At 41.6% G+C, this 22,513-nt stretch overlaps 1 protein-coding gene across 1 annotated transcript; it reads right to left on the bottom strand.

Annotated features, from left to right (window-relative positions):
* Positions 1 to 2,559: 2,559 nt before the first annotated feature.
* On the bottom strand, positions 2,560 to 21,667 carry LOC137259926 (uncharacterized). Its single transcript, XM_067797577.1, has 14 exons — positions 21,357 to 21,667; positions 17,772 to 17,898; positions 16,482 to 16,688; positions 15,809 to 16,057; positions 14,780 to 14,937; positions 13,699 to 13,818; positions 12,292 to 12,403; positions 10,026 to 10,156; positions 8,109 to 8,201; positions 6,932 to 7,006; positions 6,572 to 6,695; positions 5,656 to 5,765; positions 4,159 to 4,320; positions 2,560 to 3,432 (listed from the first exon to the last, which is right to left on the bottom strand). The coding sequence occupies exons 2-14, from the start codon at positions 17,896 to 17,898 to the stop codon at positions 3,391 to 3,393; spliced, it is 1,710 nt and encodes a 569-aa protein (XP_067653678.1). The 5' UTR covers positions 21,357 to 21,667; the 3' UTR covers positions 2,560 to 3,390.
* Between the last annotated feature and the right edge of the window lie 846 nt (positions 21,668 to 22,513).

The raw sequence follows: 22,513 nt of genomic DNA, 5'->3' as shown, positions 1-22,513 counted from the left end.
ACATGTAGCTGCGACAAAACCAATACAAGTATGCTATTTCTTTCCAAAACGTCAGCTTTCAGTGATTGTAAACAACTTCAGCGCCAAATTCAAACCTTTTTTCCTATTCTAAGAAGCGTTTGAAGAAATATTTGCCAAAACGTTACCAAGACAAACATGCAATGGAAAATACACGTGTACGTTATCGGAAACGTATGCGGTATCGATCGTTTATACAGGCGAACGTTGTGTTTCATTTTGTCTTTCATGGAAATCATCATGCTCCGACTGAGTTCCGCCAATCGGAACACCGTCACAGGCCACCTTGAAGCTGGGGAGTCGCAGTGTGCAGCTGCCCGACATTTCAACGTTCATTAGAGCAATGTATCTCGCCTTTGGGACCCGTGAAGGTGCCGGGGTAGAATAGACTATGCTTGTCGTAAGAGGCAACTAACGGGATCGGGTGGTCAGGCTCGCTGACTTGGTTGACACTTGTCATCGTTTTCCAATTACGCAGATCGGTGCTCATGTTGTTGATCACTGGATTGTCTGGTCCAGACTCCATTATTTACAGACCGCCGCCATATAGCTGGAATATTGCTGAGTGCGGCGTAAAACTCAACTCACTCACTAACTCACTCTCGCCTTTTGGGATTGTTTCCTGTAGACTAGTTCCACCTGAGGTCGCCCGAGAAGCAGGCGTCAAGAGACACCACCCACGCACAGGACAGCTACATCCGGGTTGCTCATTTGCGTCATCGTCTTGGAATCTCCGACCAGACTGTCAAAAATCGCTCTTTTTATGGGTAATAAATGACCATGAAACTTTTTTGAAAATGTTTCATGGCCTTTCTCTTTTGGCTAATAAGCGGTTTTACATAAAACACGCCTTAAGTGTAGGGCGATCTTCTGCGGAAGTTATAACTCGCATGTGTGCTGAACTTTTGAGTTCAAGTCACGTGGTAGACATGGGTTGAGGTAACCTCGTTGTTTGGTTATGTCACCTGAGTCCAAACATCGCGGGTCCCCCAACCCATGGTCCCCAGGGGCCACTGAATAAAGTATTTATCTTACTGAACACCCCAATGTAAATTTTGAAATGTTTGAAGCAGTGACATCGGATCGTATACTTTAGCAAACCTGTGTGAATCAAACGATTCGAATCTTGCATCTTGCTGTTTCATCCAGTAGGCATTGTCTCAGTAAAGTCGTCGCCATATAATTCCACTTCTTAATCTTCACAGGGACTACATTTGAACTTTTATCGAAATATATTTATTGGAAACAGAGTCAAATGCTTACGTATAACCATCGCTAATTTTTGCACAGATTCAAGAGAAACAGATTTAGAGTTATCTACCTTCTATCGATTATCAATCTCAAACAATCGGTAATTTCCGTGCATCATGTGTCATTTAATGCTATTCATGATAAAAAAAATAACTACTACGAAGTACCGGCAGCGGGGTGTATTGCAATGCACTTGTACACGGGATACACTGAAAATAATAGAAGAGCGCTCAGCCAATCAGACAGCGACTTTTATGTGTGAGGTAAGATAACGAATCACGTGCATTAAAAACGTTGCAGACATTCATTAAATAGATGTAAGTGAGTTCTATTCTTCGCCGCTTTTAACAATATGAATGTCAGCAATGTCACGGCGGGGGACACCAGAAATGGGCATTGTACCCATGTGGGGAATCGAACCCAGGTCTTATGCGTGACTAGTGAACGCTTCAACCACTAGACTACCCACCGAACCTCATTAAACGTTGTCAGGAGTATTGATATTGTATAATTATGTAAACAATTTATCATTGTAATAGCGCCATCTGACACAGATTGGCATGTGTACGTTCGGCGGCCATAGATTCTACCCAAGGAGACATGCTGTTCATCGAAAGTCAAACTGGTCAAAATCGCATCAATCCGCCCCTGTTCTAAAAACAATCCCGAATTGTCAGTAACGTGACCCGGACCTTTGACCTGGGACGGGGACCTTGGGCGGGTAGCCTCAAATGAGTGACCTTGAACTGGAGTCAAGTCCTTACAGATTTAGGACCGATCCTAAAACGCACTAAAACAAATCCAGCACGTGACGTCAACGGAGACAAGGTACAATTCGGAGGGATGCCAATCCCAATGTAACCCAGCATATTCGCCAAAGACTGATGCAAAAAAATGTTTTGGCCAAATAAGCATGTTTTGGCTAAATAAATATTAACTTTTCCAAAGATAAAATATTTAGTTAAAATAAATATAGATGTTCTAAGAACTTGTTATTTTCATGCTACTAATCATCTATTTCAGTATTAAGTATCCACATATAGCTTGAATAAAATGTGGTTGACACGTATAGTGCATGGTACCTATGCTATTTGATAATTTAATGTACATTAAATTTTCTAAAACGGTTTTTTGGTTTTTGTTGATAATTTCGTGTTTTTACTTCGTAACGGATACGATAAAATCGTATGGGTTGGCATCTCCATTGCCTCCAAGCAATGAAAGGAGACACTTTGCAGAACGTGATTAAATGAAATACATGTTTTGGATTACTTTTCCCAAGTAAAGTAGTATTTTGAAGTCGTTTATTAACCGGGATTAGTGTTGCAATTTTCATAGAAGACACACATCATATTACCACAACTAGTAAGGGCACCGTCAATGCTACTAGTAGTAGAAGAATAGTACTAGTGGTACTACTACTACTACTACTACTACTACTGCTGCTGCTGCTGCTGTTGCTGCTGCTGCTGCTGCTACTGCTGCTGCTACTACTACTGCTACTGCTGCTACAACGTCGCGGTGGTAAGAACTGTCGTAGTAACAGCCGTAGAACAGTAGAATTACCACAAGCAGTGTTTTTGTTTTGTTTAGTGGAATTCTTGGCTGCGGTCTGTAAACAGTCGAGTCCAGACAAACCAGTGATCAACATCATGAGCATAGATCTACTCAACAGGGATATAATGATATGTGTATCATGGTTACGACAAGCATGAGTTACTAAAGACCAATTCTAAACGGAATCTAGTAGTAGTAGTACTAGTAGTAGTTGTTGTAGTAGAAGTAGTAGTAGTTGTAGCATTAGTTGTGGAACTAGTTGTTGTAATAGTAGCAGTAGTAGCTCTAGTACTAGAAATTCAAGTACTAGTAGCAGAAGCAGTAGAATTTCTAGTAGCAGCAGCAGTAACTGCAATAGTAGTAGTAGTGACGGTAGTAGTAGTAGTAGTAGTAGCAGCAGCAACAGTAGTAGTAGTGGTAGTAGCAGCAGCAGCAGGAGCAGCAGCAGCAGTAGTAGTAGTAGTAGTAGTAGTAGTGCCGTGATGGGTCTGGAAATTTGAGTAATGGCCTTCGTGTAACGGCTGAAATGACGAGCAGCTTGCGATAGTTGAGGACACATCGAGTCTAGCTCAGTCTGATGAGGTCAAACGCGACGAGAGTTTTGTTCTGCAATGAGAATGCAATGACGATAAGATGTCAGTTCCATGTGGTGGCATCTCCATTCATCCACAACATCGTCACAACACAGAAACAGAAGTGGGGTGAGAAACAATTACATGTTGGTGAAGACGGAAGAACTCGAAGTATTCAGTTGCACATCTGAGCGGAATAGTGTATTTACAATTATAGTCGAGCAAGACACAGTAAAGTCAGATGCGATCATTGCCTTTATACTGAACGTGTCAGTTTCAGTGTCTGCTTGTAAGTGTGTGAGTGAGTGAGTGAGTGTGTATCTGTGTGTGTCTGTGAGTGTGAGTAATCTCCTCTGTGTGTGTGACTGTGCATCACTGTGAGTGTGTGTACGCGTGCCTGTGTGTGTGAGTGTGTATCACTGTGAGTGTGTGTACGCATGCGTGTGTGTGAGTGTGTATCACTGTGAGTGTGTGTACGCGTGCCTGTGTGTGTGACTGTGGACCACGGTGCGTGTGTGTACGCGTGCCTGTGTGTGTGAGTGTGTATCACTGTGAGTGTGTACGCGTACCAATGTGTGTCTCCTTGTGTGAGTGTTTGTGAGAACGACAGGAAAATATAACCTTGGGACACAGTACGAGGTTCCACACAATCATGTAATGATGATTAGAGAAGGAAATCGACGTATGAACATTCGACAAGAAGGTGTTAGCTATTTATCCATGCTCTATTCCAAAGACCCTCGAGCGGTTCTAAACCAACCTGTCCGAGAGGTATGACAAAACGATTTGCATCAATGTCCCTGAACAGCAGGCCTTGGGATTCATCCACCGTCATAAAGGGCATGTTCCTCCGCATGAACGGAGACTCTTCCAGGTACGTGTAGGTAAATTTGCCGCTGACAGATGACTGTGTCGGTATTATCTAGAAAACAGCAAGAAGAAGCACGCAAATAGTTTGGCAGTTATTCCGCTACCCGAGAAATTGCATTTACCTTCTGTGTTTAGGTTTTCATGACATTGCGTATTGTGATGCAATCTGTAAATACTCCAGACTGGACAAGACAAACCAGTGACTGATACCATGACCATCGGTCAACGCAATTGGAATCGATGACATAAAAACAAATGGGCACTGACCATTCGATCTTTCAGTCACCTCCATGGTTGGCTGAAGGTAAATTTAAGCCGTTTAGTCTTATTGTGTTGTTTAACGCCTCAGTCAGCAATATTACTCAGCAATATTCAAGTTATATGGCGAACATTGTAAATCGGATCTTTACGATGTAAATGTGACACAGTCAAGTTAAAGAACTGTGTAAGTTCAGGAGAGTGAGTGAGTGAGTTTAGTTTTACGCCGCACTCAGGAATATTACAGCTATATGGCGGCGGTCTGTAAATAATGGAGTCTGGACCAGACAATCCAGTGATCAACAACATGAGCATCGATCTGCGCAATTGGGAATCGATGGCATGTGTCAACCAAGTCAGCAAACCTGACCACCCGATCCCGTTAGTCGCCTCTTACGACAAGCTGAGTCGCCTTTTATGGCAAGCATGGGTTGCTGAAGGCCTATTCTACCCCGGGACCTTCACGGGTCAAGTTCAGGAGAAGCACAGTAAGTGTGTCCTGTAAAATCATCATCAAAGCACATCAGTGTGTTCAAGGTCTGGTCCCTATGTATCTAAGAATCCATCACGTTCTTTCAGGTCTGAACATGAACAGAGACTGATAGTGCCACCACGATATAAAACATCCTTTGGTTAAAGGTCCCTTAGTGTTGCAGCGGCCGGAAATGGACCTCATTGCCAGACTCTCTTAAAGAACCTCAGTTGTTGGAACACTTCAAGTGTCTCTGAAAGATTCATCTGTGCCGTTTCTATCTTTAGAATGACCATGTACTGTCACCAAAATTTGTCTTACTCTCGTATGCGCTATCAGGACGGCCCTTGGGAGTTAAGCGCCTTATAAAAGGACATACACACACACACACACACACACACACACACACACACACACACACACACACACACACACACACACACACACACACACACACACACACACACACACACACACATACACACACACACGTACGTGCATACATACATACATACATACATACATACATACATACATACATACATACATACATACATACATACATACATACATACATACGTGTGTGTGTGTGTATGTGTGTGTGTGTGTGTGTGTGTGTGTGTGTGTGTGTGTATCTGCCAGCGATTTGTTACTTACCTGCACGTTAGAGATTTGCATGGGGGACATGTTGCCATGTTTGTAGATCGCCATCACAAAGTTCTGTGAAAACGTGCCCGGGTCCGCCAACACCTCGGCAACATGGTTGCCTAGAGACGAAAACATCAATATACTCATGTGGAAATATAACGGAACAGGATATGTTTTTGCCCAGCTGAAATGATTGAGTGAGTTGTACGTAAATGGGTACGTTTTCATACCGCTTTCAGCAACATTCCTGCAATAAAGCGACGTGGACACAAGAGTTGGGCTTCACAGACTAATACATATGTGAGGAATCGAACCCCGGTCTTCAAGGCGAATTTTTCAGCCACACTGCAGCCAAGTGTCCGTTTGAATATGGGGAATGAAGTGGACACAACGCTGCGACAGAGATGTATACAATCAGTTATACAGTGAGTGAGTGAGTGAATGAGTGAGTGAATGCGTTATATGCCGCACTCAGCAATATTCCAGCTGTATATCGGCGGCCTGTAAAGAATCGGGTCTAGACCAGACAATCCAGTGATCAACATCATGAGCATCAATCTACACAACTGGCATAAGATGACACGTGTTAACCAAATTAGCGAGCCTGATCACCCGATCCTGTAAGTCCCATTTTACGACAAGCATGGATTACTGCACACCAATTATAACCCGGATCTAGTTATAGCACACTACTGCCCTTAATGAATATACATTAGTGAATGAATGTCCAGTAGCACCATGGCGGGAGACCAGAAATGGGCTTCACACATTGTACTCATGTTGGGAATCGAACCCGCGTGTTCGGCGTGACGAGCGAACGTTTATAGGCTAACCACAAGCCTAAACCTTACGAAACAACAGGTACACCTTATCGAACACAAACTAATGTATTCACAATAGTTGATCTATCGGGATAACTGCCTACCTTTAAAATAGATTATGAAGTCATATATCTGTGACGGATCAAAACAGGCACTCAAGTCTGTTTGCCATATGTCGTGCTGGTCCCGATTGTAGTCGTAGAAATTATAGATTGTTTTATTTCGATTCTGAAACAACAATAATCATTCTCGAGCGTGGCACATGAGGAACAACAAACAACAACACTATCGTAATTTGTATCGAAACATCGCAATCATGACATAAAAAAGATATTATCTTTAAAATTTATCAGTGTCAACAAAAGACATCGGGGGAAATTGATACATTTACATGTCTTAAAGAATCAAACACAAACTTACATCCTCTTAATTGTTTTTATTTCATTCTTATTTTGAGTTGATACCTTCAGATTCGTGACTTCCATTCTAACTGGCGTATCAGACATGAAACTGGAGCCTGCGCTTTCTTCCCATCCCCGCTGCAAACAAACATATACCAATAGTGAGTGAGTGAGTGGCTGAGTTTAGTTTTACGCCGCATTCAGCAATATTACATCTATATGGCGGCGGTCTGTAAATAATCGAGTCTGGACCAGACAATCCAGTGACCAACAACATGAGCATCGATCTGCGCAACTGGGAACCGATGCCAAGTGTCAACCAAGTCAGCGAGCCTGACCACCCGATCCCGTTAGTCACCTCTTATGACAGGCATAGTCGCCATTTATGGCAAGCCTGGGTTGCTGAAAGCCTATCCTACCCCGGGACCATCACGGGTCACATATACCAATATTGGATAACTGTGAAATTCTAACACTGTAATTGCAACTCGCGTGGGATTTTTCATTTAGTCGTTGGTCATGGAAATCTTCTCAGTCGTCTTGTATGAATTTAACTTTAACAAATCTTTAATTTACCTTGCCAAATGAACATTTAAAACTCAAAAGTATATTCGAATTAGGGTAAATGTTTCATTGTTTAAATCGTTATAAATGGTTTGTATTAGAAAGGGATGTGTGCGGTAGTTGGAGCAGTGAAACAAATGCACGTGCGGTACGTGATGAGATTTAACTTACGCCACTTGTTCTCGGTGAGTTTTAACTGTTCAGTTGGCAAGGTGAAACATTGATTAAGGTTGGCAGTGTTAATTTCACTTTATTTTTTTGTTTGAAGTGAAATTCATCAATACGTTTTCACTACAGACAAACTATACAGGGCTCTAGTTCAGTCAAACATATTTCGACTTTTATCCATTATACAACGACGTAGATCAGCTAGGAGTCACAGAACCTGTCAAGAGACTTCACCTTGGGAATGCAAGTCACGCTAGGCGCTACTAGCGATGCTATGATGGTCCCTAAATCCCGTTGCGCGAGCCAGCTCGAGATATATGCGAGACAGAGACAAGCATTTTCCTGCCTACAGATTTGCGGTGACAAGCGTGTATTCGATGTACGTGTACAACCATGGCTGTTATATGTTGACAATCGTAATATGTGGCTAACTTGGGCATCGGCAAAGTACAGTGACCTACTTGCAGGCCCTGTGGGCATTAGAACTAGAGACTAGGTTTCGTCTTACCGCAGTCACATAGAGCTCTGTTACGGTGTGGGGGCGGACGAGATTAGGCAGCACGACCTCGAACACGTTGCACCTGATACCACGTGACACATTCTGAAGAACAGGACACTTCAAGATATGTGAAGGCAACATATTCGCTAATCAGAAACACTGAGCTAGTCTGTTTCATAGACCTGAGAAAATACGTTTATCACCCGAAGTTGTTAACTAAAATGAAAAACACGATCGAATAGCATTCTATTCCCGGAAATTGTAAGACTGTTTGCTGTGTATTGACACATACAACCATAGCACATAATTGTTACGTCATCAGCAGTGGTGACGTCATTCAAATCGCATGATGTCATAAATGAGCAGTTCCAGATGCTACCATGGAAACAGCTGAAATGTCAAGGTGATGACACTTTAGGTAAGCTTACACCATTATGCCCAGTCATTACAAACAACTGAAAGTTAATTTGTGAAATTTGTTAAGCATATGGCCACAGTTACAGCACAGGGACATTACCACCGCATCATAGTACATACGTAACGGAAATATAAAGAGTACAGTAATATACTGAACATGACTAATACAGTAGCGACACCTGTCCCTCTGTGTCACAAGACTAGTCACGTGATTACAGTTCACCGTTGTACCCGTACTCTGTTTAGTGCAGACATAGACCCCAGTGTGTCTTTTTGTGTACTTTTGTGTTTACAATATCGATTTCGATAGACAGCATGCGTTGGCCAATTTCTGGGTGGTGCTGTGTATTTGAAGCACGGGATCCATTTGGAACTGACGGGGTTACTAACACTTATACGTTATTCAGTGTGTGTAAGATTTCACACATTACACCTATAGGACTCACTTCGGCATTGTATTGAATCCTGGGAGGGACGTTGTAGCTTGTAGTGCTGGGGTTAAACTTTATTTTATTTTATTTTATTTTATTTTATTTTATTTTATTTTATTTTATTTTATTTTTTCATTTTATTTCAGTGTAATAATTTGTGTGTATATCTGAGTTCAGACTATATCGGCAGAAGGAAGCATACCAATTTAAGTTGCACGTGGAAAGGTAATCTACCGTGAAGAGCTTGTCCCTTGACCACATCACCACTTAAGTGCAACAAAGACTATGACGTATGTTGCTCACCAACACTGTAGAATAATAATGACGAATTTTGGAACTGAAGTTTCTGTCCAGTTAAACGGAGGGAACTCCACTGAATAGCATCACACCAAGGTATACCCGTTGAGCGTAAAACGCTCGTCAAGCATATGGTCACTTACAACGTAATAACGTCAGCCCGACTCGCCGAGGTTCCAGTTTCGTTTCCCCAATGTGCAATATGTGGAGCCGGTTTCAACAACGAGTGATTGAATGTGTGTTACGCCGCTTTTACAACATTCCAGCAATATCACGGCGGTGGACACCAAAAATGGGTTTCACACATGTGGGGAAGCCAAACCGGGTCTTAGACGTGATGTGCGAACGATATAACCACTAAGCTATCCCGCCGCCCCTCCACGAGGTTATTGCCTGAATATTTTCAATATTTTGCCTAAAGCCATACACACTTTTTCATAAGGGGTTAGCTAAGGAATCCTAGAAGGGACATTTTCGCCTTGTCGTGCATGTTAAGTCTTTTCTTATACAGCATGGATGGGACGACAATGCTACAGCAAGACGTGTCATGACGTTGAAAATTGTCGCAATGTCGAATTTAGAAAGAATGTAAAAATATTATTCAAAGCGTGAGTTCGCCATAGTAACAATGCGACATGTGCTCAAAATTACCAACTGTCATATTGACACTGTTGCACTGTCGGGCTTTGGTTAATTTAGACACTTTCTGTTTGTGTGTTTGTGATGCAACAATGTCCCTTTTAAGAGTCCATAGTAAAGTGGACGGGTTATTGTCACTCACCTGGCCTATGTAGGTGAAAGCATTTTTCAGGAAAAGATTTGATTCCGGTTGATCATAAATTTCATTGTACTGATTGGTCATCGATTCTATAGTACAATTGCCTTGTACAGTGTCAACCGTGTAGGTCCAAGCTGAAAGATAATAAAGGCAGGTACTCATGTTATCAACAAAGAAAGCAAAGCACTTGCTTGGCAGCGACCTTTGTCATTGTGCAATGACATTTAGACAGTGGTCAAATGTAACATGTTTCATTTAGGATTACACATTCTTAGAATAGTACACATTCTAGTGCTTTTATGAGCTGAGTCCCATCCGGTGTTCGAATCAACACCCTCACCGTCAAGCACCTAATTGCCAGACGCCAGCACACAAAGTCGGCCGCCTAACCTGCTCAGTCACCGCGTGGAAGTCGGCCGCTGACTCTGAGGGTGTGGGTTCGAATCCCTGGTGGAACTCAACATACGAGAGTAATAGAATTTCTACTTTACTAATAAAGTGTAATCGCAATTATAACACAAGCTACACAATGGTCTTTGAGTCTACGGTACACTGACTTCAATATAAACTTCTTTATTTTAAAAAAAGTTAACTTTACTTTTACATTTATTTTCAGTGGAAAAACTTGGGAGATAATTATATCGGTGTCAATCAATGATAATATTGAATGTTTTGAGACACTTGCACTTCCTTAATGACCATGGTTGTTTACATAGTAATGATTGGTATGTGACGTGAAATTTGTATTTTCATTTTCAAACACGTAAACACACTAACTGTCAAAATTAATCGTGTACGGTAATTTAATGACTTTCTTGAAAACAGCTGAGATACACAAATGACACCCCATGCACGTGCATGCAATCACTGAGTTGTGCACGTGCATCCCATGCGTTTGGTTAAATGGTGATGATAAAGAAAACATTTACAGTTCCAATTCAAATTGAAAGCTCATCTCCCCTACTTTTGTTATATGTACAGAAGCTTTCTGTGATGAAACCATATCTCCTCGGAAATATCATTTTGACATTTGCTTTTGCACAATGCCCCGCCATCATCAGTCACGAGGCAGACATATGTCTGCAGAAGTGACGTTTAACCGATTAAAATTCATATTCTTTATTCATTTCGACTGTATCCAGAAAGATCAGATGATAAATTTGTTTCAAAATACTAGAAAAAGCTCCCTTTACAAAGTAAACACAATTATCATTTGTGGTTTAAATGAAAACATCACACATCTTGAGTGTGAGAACATTGAGTTTATTTTGCATATCGAGTTTTTTGTTCAATTTAAAAGTTGATTTGATTTAGTTCCTCAGTCTTTGAGTGAGTGATCGAAAGTTCAGACAAACATGTGTGATGGAGGTGCTTCACTACAAATGCAAACGAGAAGATCCGAAAGCTCAAAAACAGCCGCGTTGTTTGATTTATGCTACCTGGCGATTCTGAATGCCACATGACTCATGCTCTGTAGCCAGTTTGAGTATACTTAGTGTTTGAAGTATCCGTTGCCCTCCTACACTGAGTCTCACAAATCCTGGCACGCAGTCTTGACTGATGAACAAATCACGAAAATGGCCATGCGTACATGCCTTTTGAACGTTTACCTCGAAACTGTTTGTATTCGAACGATTCCGAACGTTAGTTTTCGTACGATCGTTACCGGGTGATGCACATAGAGCACACAACAATACTGTCAACAGTGGATAAAAGTCGCTGAAAATACCGTTTTTGTCTATAGTCAGGGACATCACCTTGTTGAATAATTTGGTAATCATGTCATCAGAAGCCCTAAGTATATACTGCAGGTCAAATATCTGTGTTTTATGCGGATTGTCGTGTGTTGAAGGATCCGAGTCAGTGACTGGGTAGTTTTGTAAGTCCCGTCAAACCCTAAACAGTCACGGTTGTGTGACTGGTTAAATCCGTTCTGCCGTCTCGCGTTTGATTGGATGGTCATTGGTCACTCAAAGGGTACGTGACGCGACCTCATATGCATGCTCCGTAGATCGAGGAGCGCAACGAATAATACTGACACTAAGTTTACTTAGATATATTCTGTAGCTGTCTCTGAAGAGATAGAAATGCCCGCATGCGTTGTAGACAGTTAACATTGAAACAATATTGTCTAGCCCTAGCTCGAGCATATACTCACCGCCGTTATTAAGCTTGAAAATTTAAGCACCAAACAAAACTCCATCCTGTGTATGATGACGTTGTTTTGTTTCCGTGTTTTGTAAAGTACTTGAAATATCTAGATGACTACCTGTGTTGAAGTCTCGGACATACATCAGTTGGTTATGGCCGTACGGGGACGGCTGGGTGACGTCAGGTGTGTAGTAGAGTCGCATCACCTTCAGGTCGTCGTCGTATGAGAACTGTAACACCATAACGAGTGAGTGAGTGAGTGAGTGAGTGAGAGGGTGTGTCAGTCAGTGGGTGCGTGAGTGAGTGGGATAACGTGTGATAGAGCTGGAGAGTATCCAAGTCAGTGACTGAGTTAGTGAGTGAGTGAAGTTGTGACTCAGTAAATGAGCCACTCGGTCAGTGAGTGAGTGAGTCATAAAGCAAAAGAGATTTCGTCCGACTCTTTTCCTGGCGGACAATTCACTCCTCTGAATACTCCTTGCTATCCACAGAGTGAGTCAGTGAGTCAGTGAATCTGTGAGTCGGTGAGTGGGTGGGTGAGTGAGTGAGATAGCTTGTGAGCGAGGGAATGAGTTAGTGAGATAATCTATGAGACAGTAAGTCACAGAGTGAGTGGAAGGGTGAGTGAGTAATTGATAAGAATGAGTTTTAGCAGTACTGAGGTTATGACATCAAGTAAGGTGAGAAAAGAGATTATGTGTGTCGTTGTAGTTTTATGGTGTAGTCCGTGCGCATGCATGTTGCTACTGGTGCCGAGTTGTGCCAACAGGGATCTAGTTAACGCAGCTGAACAGTCAACTACAAACTGTTTATTAACTCCGTGCACATCAGGTTATATCTTCGGCATCACATGCTTGTCGTAAAAAGAGTCTAACTTGATTAGGTGGTCAGGTTCACCGGCGTGGTTGACACATGTCCGCGGTTTCCAATTGGGATCCATGCTCATGCTGTAGATCACTGGATTGTTTGGTCCAGACTCTAGTATTTATATAACGCGTGCCATTTAGCTCAAATATTGTTGAGTGCAAAGTGTATTTCACGAATGTGTTTACGATATGGCTGAAATACTGCCAATGTGACGTTAAATATTAACGAACATGTATCAATAACACGGGAACTTGTTTTAGTTTAACAGAACAGAACATAATCTTTTGAATTAACATACAGGAAACATGATACAGTCGCAGTCATATAATAAACATGAAGCGCCTAATTACATACGACGTAAAAACACCTCCACGTCAGCAAAATCTTCCAGGCAAGGATGTCCTTGTTTGGCAAGAAAGAAAAACAAAACAAAAAGTGAAAATAACAGCAAATTAAAGAAAAACGTTGTGTCTCGTGGTGAGCAAACCGTTGACGCCATAGTGCCTTTTTGTCAAAAACGTCATCATGTCCCTTTGTTTCAGAAACCGACCCCATTTTTCCTCGACATCTAGAGATCGTGATTAATTATTGGCAATTGTAATTCTGGTTGCCCTTTGCGACTGTCACGTGATGTCGTGACCCACGTCATTGAACTCACCTGTCTCCACTGCACGAAGTGACGTTGAGGCATAACTATCTCACTGGACACAGAGTAAGAATTTGGTACTGAAAGGCTCAGGGTCGACACTCGATCCAGACAGTATACGTCTGATGGTGGCTGAAACCACCAAAAGGATCATTGTTATGGTTGGAGAGAGTCACATTGAGTGAGGTCAGTTGTACGCCGCTGTTAACAATATTCAAACAGTTTCAGGGCAGGGACCACAGAAATGGGCTTTTACACATTGTACTCCCCTGTGGAATCAAACCCGGGTCTTCAGCGTGACGAGCGAACACTTTAACCGGTATGCTACAGCTTAACATATCACATATATGATTTTCTACATATTGTTGAGACCAAGTGAAGCATACTGCGAAGAGGGGTGATTTTAATCGAGCTCCCTAGCGACTGTCCCCACTCCAACGCACCCCGTCCAACCCACCCCAAAACCCACCCAACACCCACCCCTCCCCATCCACCGTCTCCATAGTATTTTGATCCACGTCACTCCCAATTGCGAAAACCGATGCTCATATTACAGTTACTGGATTGTCTGATCAGTTCTAACCCGGATCATGGGTATTAGTCAACCACTTTTGAACACTGGAAGATTTGTACCATAGAAAAATGTAGGGTTCTACTGCGAGAGTCGACCAGACTTGACAGTCTCACTAGCAGCACAATAGGCAGCTCTTAATTTGTGTTGTTTCTACCATTGTGTATTGGTATTTCTTCTTTAAGCTGAGTAGCCCACTGGATCGGGTGGTCAGGGTCCCGTTCGCTTATCGCAGCGCTTAGGTGATTGTAACTCCCACACTTAAACATAGACGTACGGCAATCGTAGCTACGGTCTCTTTGAGGAACGGGGCCCGGGTTTGCTGAGTAGATCGCTCCATGTCACTGAATCCCAATTGCGAAAATCGATTCTCGCATCACAGCCACTTGATTGTTTGATCCATACTGGATGAGTTACAGACTGAGTGCGGCGTTAAACAACAACAGCAACAACAACAACGACAACAACAACAACCCAGCCAACCGAGTCACTCGGATACAGTAATGTAATTGTAAAGCTTACTGTGAAGGCGTCAACGGGTATTGTGGTTTGGAAGTCGGTGAAGATGTACTCGTTATTGAGGTGATACGTGTAGGTAGAGTTGACGTGGACGGCGCCCTTTTCGGTGACCTTGACCGGCACGACGACGCTGCTTGCTGATATCCAGCCAGTAGAAGCACCTGTGTCAGGCAACGTGAATGAGTGAGTATGGTTTTACGCCGCTTGTAACAATATTCCAGCAACATCACGGCGGAGGGCACCAGAATGGGTTGCATATAGTGTACCCATGTGGGGAATCTAACCCGGGTCTACCGAGCCAACGCTAAATGAAGATTGACTCCAGCTTTAACAATATTCCAACAATATCACAATGGGGTACCAGAAATAACTGTCACACTTTGTTTCCGGACCCCAATACCGATCTTCCGCAAGACAAGCGAATGCCACAACGATGCATCAACACTAATGATTAGCATCAATACATTAAAGACAAGAGGCTTTGGAATGGGTTTCGTGAAATAACTTTGTCTTTCCAAAAGTTGTTTGATTTCATGTCAAACATTTGTTTCGCAATCATACTTAAAAAAAAACAATTATTGATATTTTGTCATTGGTACAGCGTTACAAGCGAATGTAACACACCAAACAATTCCTGACATACGAGTGTCATATTTGCCAATATTTGGCAACTGCCTTTGATTGGTTGCATTGGTGTTTAGGGCACATTCAACAAATTTCCAGACAATCCAGTGGTCAATATCTCGAGCATCGATCTACCGCCGAGTCTGAAATTCAGTTGTAACCCCGGTCTTCACGGGTATCTTCTTTTGAACACTGGCACTTTTGTACCAATTGAAATGCATGGTTTGACTGATGGAACCGATGTTGACATTACAGTCACTGGATTGTCTGGTCCAGACTCGAGAAGATTCAAACCATCGCCAAACAGCTGAAACATTGCTGGGTATGACGTTGAACAAACACATAAACAAACAAACAGCATTCCTCTTGACCGCAACTGAATAATGTCAAAGAGGCAATACAACTTACTAAACTGTTGCTCAGTCAGCAGGGTTGCATCTCTGTCGGGGAGATAGGAACAGGATTTCCAAGAATCAACTCTTATACCGTCTTCGGTCTTAGTCTGAAGGTGCGGCACTGCCGGTGCGTCTCCACCAAATCGCAAAGCCTGATGGGGAGGCAAAATTCGCTCTGTGCCATTAGCGTATCGCGTAATTCCAAATATGGTGTTGTCAGAGGTCTTTGCCAGGTCGTTCACGTGGCAGCGTGGTAACGAGTCTGGGAGGAACGTAAAGAGGCTGTCGTAATTTTTGACCACATGATACTTCTACAGAGGGGTACATTCTGGAATTTGTGTTCACAAATACTTGTCTCCTAACTCCCGAATATACTGGTTCAGTGATAATTACGAAGGTCTTTTTAGAGGGTTGCAAATAAATAAATAATGTCGATAATAATATCTCTGTTCAGGTATTATGTTTGTCGAGGCACAATTAACATTGGGAAGCAATGTTACCCTCTGAAAGGTCGGTATTTGGTCTTCCCTTTAGATAGGGAATCAAACCATCCATCTGCCACAATTCTGGCAGACGATTCTGGCAGACGGAGTTTCTCCACTATGCTTGCAAGGCCTTCCAACTAAATCTAGCCGAACAGTATTGATTTGAAGCCTTTTCAAGTCTAGACTATATTAGACACATACCTTCATTGTCGTATTGCACGATGATCAGTTCATTTGTGTTGTACAAGAAGATCATTTTCGTCTTAACGTTTTCCATCCAGTATATGACGGAGGCGCGGTTGCCAATGTAGTCGTAGTACTCCAACATGTCCATGCTGTAGTTGCCGTCCAGGATGTTGGCCTCGACTCTAACGCTCCACTGGTCAGGCAGGTCCGGCCTCTTGGACCCTTGACATGAATGTTATAGCTTTATGTGGGAGTGTGTCTCTCATTGAACACTCATTATAATGCTTTGCTAGTCTTGACATGCAATGACATTTGGAATAACAGAAAAGCCCAGTCACGTCTTCGTTATAGTGAAGGAACATCCGATTCCCAGAAAGCCTGAAAGAGATCCAAACCCTACCCACTTTCATATGTGGGATTGCACTTTCTTAGTAGACTAAAGATTCTAGTACTCTTGTGGTTTGAGTCCCATCGGGGATTCGAACCCGCACTCTCAGCGGAAGCCCATGTGACTGAGCGGGGTAGGCGGTTGGGAGTGTAGGTTCGAATCCCGAATGGGACTCAACCAATCAATGGTAATAAAATCTCGACTTTACTTAGAAAGTGTGATGATAAATATAAAATGTGTGGCGTTTGACCATTTTCTAATGGTATTGTGTATTGATAGTGACATGACGCCAGAGACTACCAGATTCGTAGTACCGGTGTAAGGACCCACAAACCTAACAGATAAGTAGAACTAGTGAAAGAACGTCCAAATCTACCAGAAAGGTAAAACTAAAGAAAGGACGCCAAAACCTACCAGGTATGTAGAACTAGTGAAAGAACGCCAAACCGTAAGATGTAAGTAAAGCTAGTGAAAGGACGCCCAAATCTACTAGATAAGTAGAACTAGCGAAAGGACGCCCAAACCTGCCAGCTTCTAGAAGTAGTGTAACGACGCCTAAACCTATCGCAGAAATATGGAGAGCTCCCTAATCTCCAAGTTTATACTGTCCCTAGGAATAACAGAGAACTAGCGGAGGGACACCCTGATCTACATCATTAGAGAAACAACTGCGGAAAGCCTGTCCACTTCACAGATAATACTATGAGAACCTTCTCACTTTGTACACGTGCGCTTCTATGAACGCACCTGGAGACTTTAGGACTGGGTTTAAATATTTGTGAATTTGATATTGAAGGCAGTAGTAGCGGGTGCTTACACTGATTGTTCAGACCAACTCAACGATGGGACCTATAATAGTGGGTGCCGGCAGAAAATATTCATGTATATACTGACAGTGATTTGGTCCTACATCTTACCGTGGTGCTGTTTGGCTTGTTGCAAGAAGTCGTTAAGATTACAGATTGTGTAATCTGGTCCAAAATTTGCAGCGGCGACCGTAGCACACAGAACAGCACACACAGCGTGAAGAACCATAGCGAACATCTGCAACATGGAGCCATTTATTTATTTATTTATCTATTTATCTATTTATCTATTTATCTATTTTTTGTCGTAGGTAGCGAGTAACGGGATCGGAGGGTCAGACCCGTTGACAAATGTATCTCAGTTGCGCAGGTCGATGCTCATGTTGTTGATCACTGGAATGTCTGGTCTCGACTTGATTGTTCACAGACCGTAGAACTGGAATATTGCTGAGTGCGGCGTAAAACTGAGCTCACTCACTCAGTCTTTGTAGTAATGTAATCCGCAGTGGTGCAAAAGAAATCAGATTTTCAAGAGAAAATTTTACTCTCAGTATTCCTAGTTTCTAAAGAAAACTGACAGTAACGGGAGAATACTTGAAATGAGAAGAAAATGCTCGAAGTATAGAAGCAAATCAAGAATGAGTGCTATTCAAATCTGGACCTGAGAGGTGGAAAATTCAAGAAAAACTTAAACACATTCTCTTTAGAAATTTCACTTTGATTCTGAAATTATTCCTTGTTTATATCATTTAATTATATATGATATGGTGAGTTATGCTATTATGTTATAGGTGCACATATTTCGTTGTATTCTTAAATGCATGAATGCCATAAATGCATAGACAGGAAATCTGTTGCGGAAATGTTATATTATGTTAAGGTTAAGAATTTACCGTGACAACAATTTAAGAAATCCCCTGTGAAGCAGCAAAACAGAACAGAGACAAGTCGTTTGCGTTCAAATGCTGTATTATTATGCAACGAGAGAGAGGTATACAAAGTTACAAGTCAATATAGCAATGGAAATGTCAAATACAATTCAAGAGAGATAATATCTAAGTCAATGGGTCACAAAATACAATATGGCAAACTCACCAAAGTCTTGGTGTGAGAGAGAATCATCTATGGCAGAATGTCAACACAGCGATCGGTGCGACAGCAGATAATATAGGTCAGGCACTGACTGGTTTTGATGATCAAGCGTGGCAGAGATGTAACTCCAGCAAATATTAATGAATGTGAGTGTGAGTGTCGCCCTCAATACGTCCACCAGCCTTTATATATATTCTAAGTGATTTCCCGAAAGTTCGGGCACTAACGAACATCGTCAACACTTTAGAATGCCCTCGAATAAGTCTCCCGGAAGTAAACACATAGAAAACTAGGAGCAGATAAATTCCGGTAAACCAGAATCCTAAAAGTGTTGACCAGCTATTAAAACGAGATGTGACCCATCGTAGCTATTATTCAAAACACGAAATCCTGTGGTCCAGTAATAATTATTACTTAATTAATAACAAAAATATATAGAAAATACATACTCGTAACAATAATTATTAAAGATGTAAATTAATAACTCGTCCACAAAATTAAACTTTAGTGTATGAAATTTTACAACAGTTTAGAAGAAGATAGTCTATACAAACAAGTGGATACTTTTAGATAAAGATGAGCGAGATGGTGACATCGTAGCACGACCCCGAGGTCGGGTCTCCTGGCTCTCATCTCAGACTAATCTCTTTCAACCTGTTCCGTGCAGTTTGACCAGATATCCTCTGAAGTCCAGGCACCCTGGCTGCTGTGCTCTCACCCTAGGGAGTATGATCACACAAGTGTTGTACCCGAATATACCGATCTTGGGCTGCAGGGGTAACTCGAAGTCTGACCTGTGCGGGGACGGTCATTTGGTTTACCTGTTTGGTTGCTACGAGCTGCAAGCCATGATATCTTGCTCAGACTAAATTTCAGAAGCCTGGTAGCTGAAGATTTGCCATCTCCAGCATGTGTTCTTTCAATGGCGATGTTCCGTGTTGCAGAGTAAGGACGTGAGGTAGTGATTTGACCTTGAAACTCCTTCAAAACGAATGCCAATTTCTGAAAGTAATCTGGATTTTTTGTTGCCAGACAATAAATGCTTTTTGTCGCACAATTTCAACTGGACTGTGATTTCTGTTGCGTTGTAAGAAACCTCATCACAATCAACATATTCGTGTAAGATCGATTTTTACGTGTGTAATTGTGCAAAATCATGTTATCAACAATTTGTTAGATAACTCATGACTGTTTAAACACAATAGGTAATTAATAGAGTTTTTGCCTATGCGTTTCTTTTGAGGGATAGTATATTTAAGAAAGAGCAATGTATACGCAGTTGGTCAGCTTGACCTGAGCTACTCTGCATATGCATGACCCGGGAGGTCAAATGACACAAACGGCAGGTCGATTTAACTTTATTAAACAAGGGTGCAGAGAATGCATACATGGATTCGTTCGAGAAGCTGTAACTGAAAACATCACTTCTGAAAAAAGCAATGCATTTATAAAAAAATATAAAAAATAAACAAAATAACTCGTTCAATTCATATTGTAAGTGAACTGTTTTAAAGTCATATGTTATCTTTTAAGTTTACTTCATTACAGTGAACAGACGTCAGTTAACAACGAACAGACGTCACGAACAGACGTCACTTTATAACGAGGAGACGTCAGTTTACAACGAAGAGACGTCAGTTACTTTCACAAGCCGATTCATTCTCGCTATCACTCTCTACATCCAGTTGCTGCTGCTCGCTGTCCGAAACAGAAACATTAAATCATCTGAAGATTCATTTTTGAAAGAAAGTTAGGACATTGCTGACGATTTCTCAGCAATGAGATGTCACAAGGCGATCTTGTCTCGTCTATTTGGACATGTTGACAATCAACTGACAAAGATGCACCCCTTCACAATAATAGACCCAAACAGTCGTGACACGGTCGCGTAATGCATTACGTATTCACTTGATCAAGTCAAGCTGAACAAATATTCTGTACCAGTTTCTTTTATAAAAAGATCTAACATGTTAAACTTTTAATCACTCTTTATCAAAAATAAAGTTATCACACGTGACGTCTCTGTTTGATGAAATTATTCTCCACTTGGTTGAATTCAGGTTTAGCTGGTTTCAACTGAGTCAAATGACTCCGATGACATACCGACTAACACACATCCCCACCCCCAACTCCCCTCTACCACCCTCACACACACACTCACACACACACCAAAAAAAACCAACAACAACATCACCAACAAAAACAACAAAAAACAAAAACCCAACAAATTTTGTAGTCACGGGAAATTGAATAATTTTGGATACCCAAATTATTTCGTTATCACCTTTTGCTATTTTTTAAGAAGGGGGATCACTTGTTGCTAGAACAGTCAGATGTGCCAGTTGCCAGTTCCAGTTGTGGAAATGAAATTTCACTTCATGCGCAATTACTCACTCTCAAATGAAATTAAACGGACTGTAGGAATCTCCACCCATGCGCCGCCACAACAAACAAACTGTTGTTATTCATTATGTTGTACTCGTCATCTCTTTAAGTCTTCTATCAACGTCTTTGATCAAACGGAAATGATCCACTATAAAATATTTCTAACGAAATTAAACACAAGCCATTGTTTGTTATAAATATTCATTACTTATCACCTACCTTTCGGTTCTGTATCACCTATATAAAGGACACCTCGCTAATCCGGACAGTTGAAGCAGATGTAAGAACTATCATGTAACTTGGATTTACGAATCTAATTATTCTGATTGAAGGAATACGAGTGTCGTTCTGAAACTCGGCGTCTGGAATGTAAAGATTCCGGTCTGACGAGGTCCTGGATACTGATCCTTCAGATGGACATGAAACGTTTAAATGTTGACTACAACTTAAGCAAGTTGTCCTGTCGGCTCGTGCAAGACGAGAACTTCGTGAACTGATAGTGTCATTTCGGTGTATTGTCATCGTAGGTACTGATAACAACCATTGATACTACGGGGTCGAAACGAGATAAATATGTGGAAATATCTAGACGTGGCTAACGATAATACATTCACACAGTTTGTCCATAACCTTGATTTCTGTTGTATGTGCAATGCCTTCCATACTATTAGCTGTACCCTTCTCTCGAATCAGACTGTATTGCTTGAAGGAGACACAACGTATTTATCTTACCGTCATGTTAAATGTCTCCGTGGAGAGTTTGGCGGTTACCATGACAGCAGGTAATATATTTTTTTCTGGGAACGCAGACTTGTTACAGCGCCAGTGACTAATGAATTCTTGATAAGCTGTAAATAGGAAGGGTGAAACTTGTTTTGATAGCGAGGCTACTGATGTATGGTCTACACAACGTCAGTTTTAGGGCATGAAATGCATGTATATACTGTCAGTAGCAAAGAGAAATTGTAGGCACGTCATCCAAAATAATAGTTTAAAGTTTGTAAAACAGGTAATAACAATAACATGTGATGTGACACTCACTTAAACGTGGCACGGAAATAGAACAAAGAAAATGGGCTGGGATAAATTTTTACTTTCAAATGAGAACCCATACAAATTGATTTGCTGCACACCAAAATAATAAGTATTTTTCTGCCATTTTAACACCACAATAATACAGTTTTCGTGTCATTTGCGCAATAGATAAGTGGGTTCGTCCAATTCAGTACTCGATGGTTGTTTCTTGTATTCCAGCATGCAGCTTCAGGGCATGTCTCCAGCATGAGGAAACTCCCTATACTGAATCAAACAATAAACGAAATGAATTAATGTATTACCACTCGTGTCCAATCAACCGCCAATTGTTTTGTAAGAAA

The sequence above is a fragment of the Haliotis asinina genome, chromosome 13, assembly GCF_037392515.1.
Source record: "Haliotis asinina isolate JCU_RB_2024 chromosome 13, JCU_Hal_asi_v2, whole genome shotgun sequence".
Lineage (NCBI taxonomy): Eukaryota > Metazoa > Mollusca > Gastropoda > Lepetellida > Haliotidae > Haliotis > Haliotis asinina.
Note: the sequence above shows the minus strand (reverse complement) of the source record. Positions and strands in the feature narration are given on the sequence as shown.

Coding starts and splice junctions, on each gene's coding strand:
- LOC137259926 (XM_067797577.1), bottom strand. CDS start 17,898: ATGTTCGCTATGGTTCTTCACGCTGTGTGTGCTGTTCTGTGTGCTACG. Junction 16,058..16,481: donor CGTGCAATACGACAATGAAG/GTATGTGTCTAA, acceptor CGTTCCTCCCAG/ACTCGTTACCACGCTGCCAC. Junction 3,433..4,158: donor TTGTCATACCTCTCGGACAG/GTTGGTTTAGAA, acceptor TTCTCATTGCAG/AACAAAACTCTCGTCGCGTT.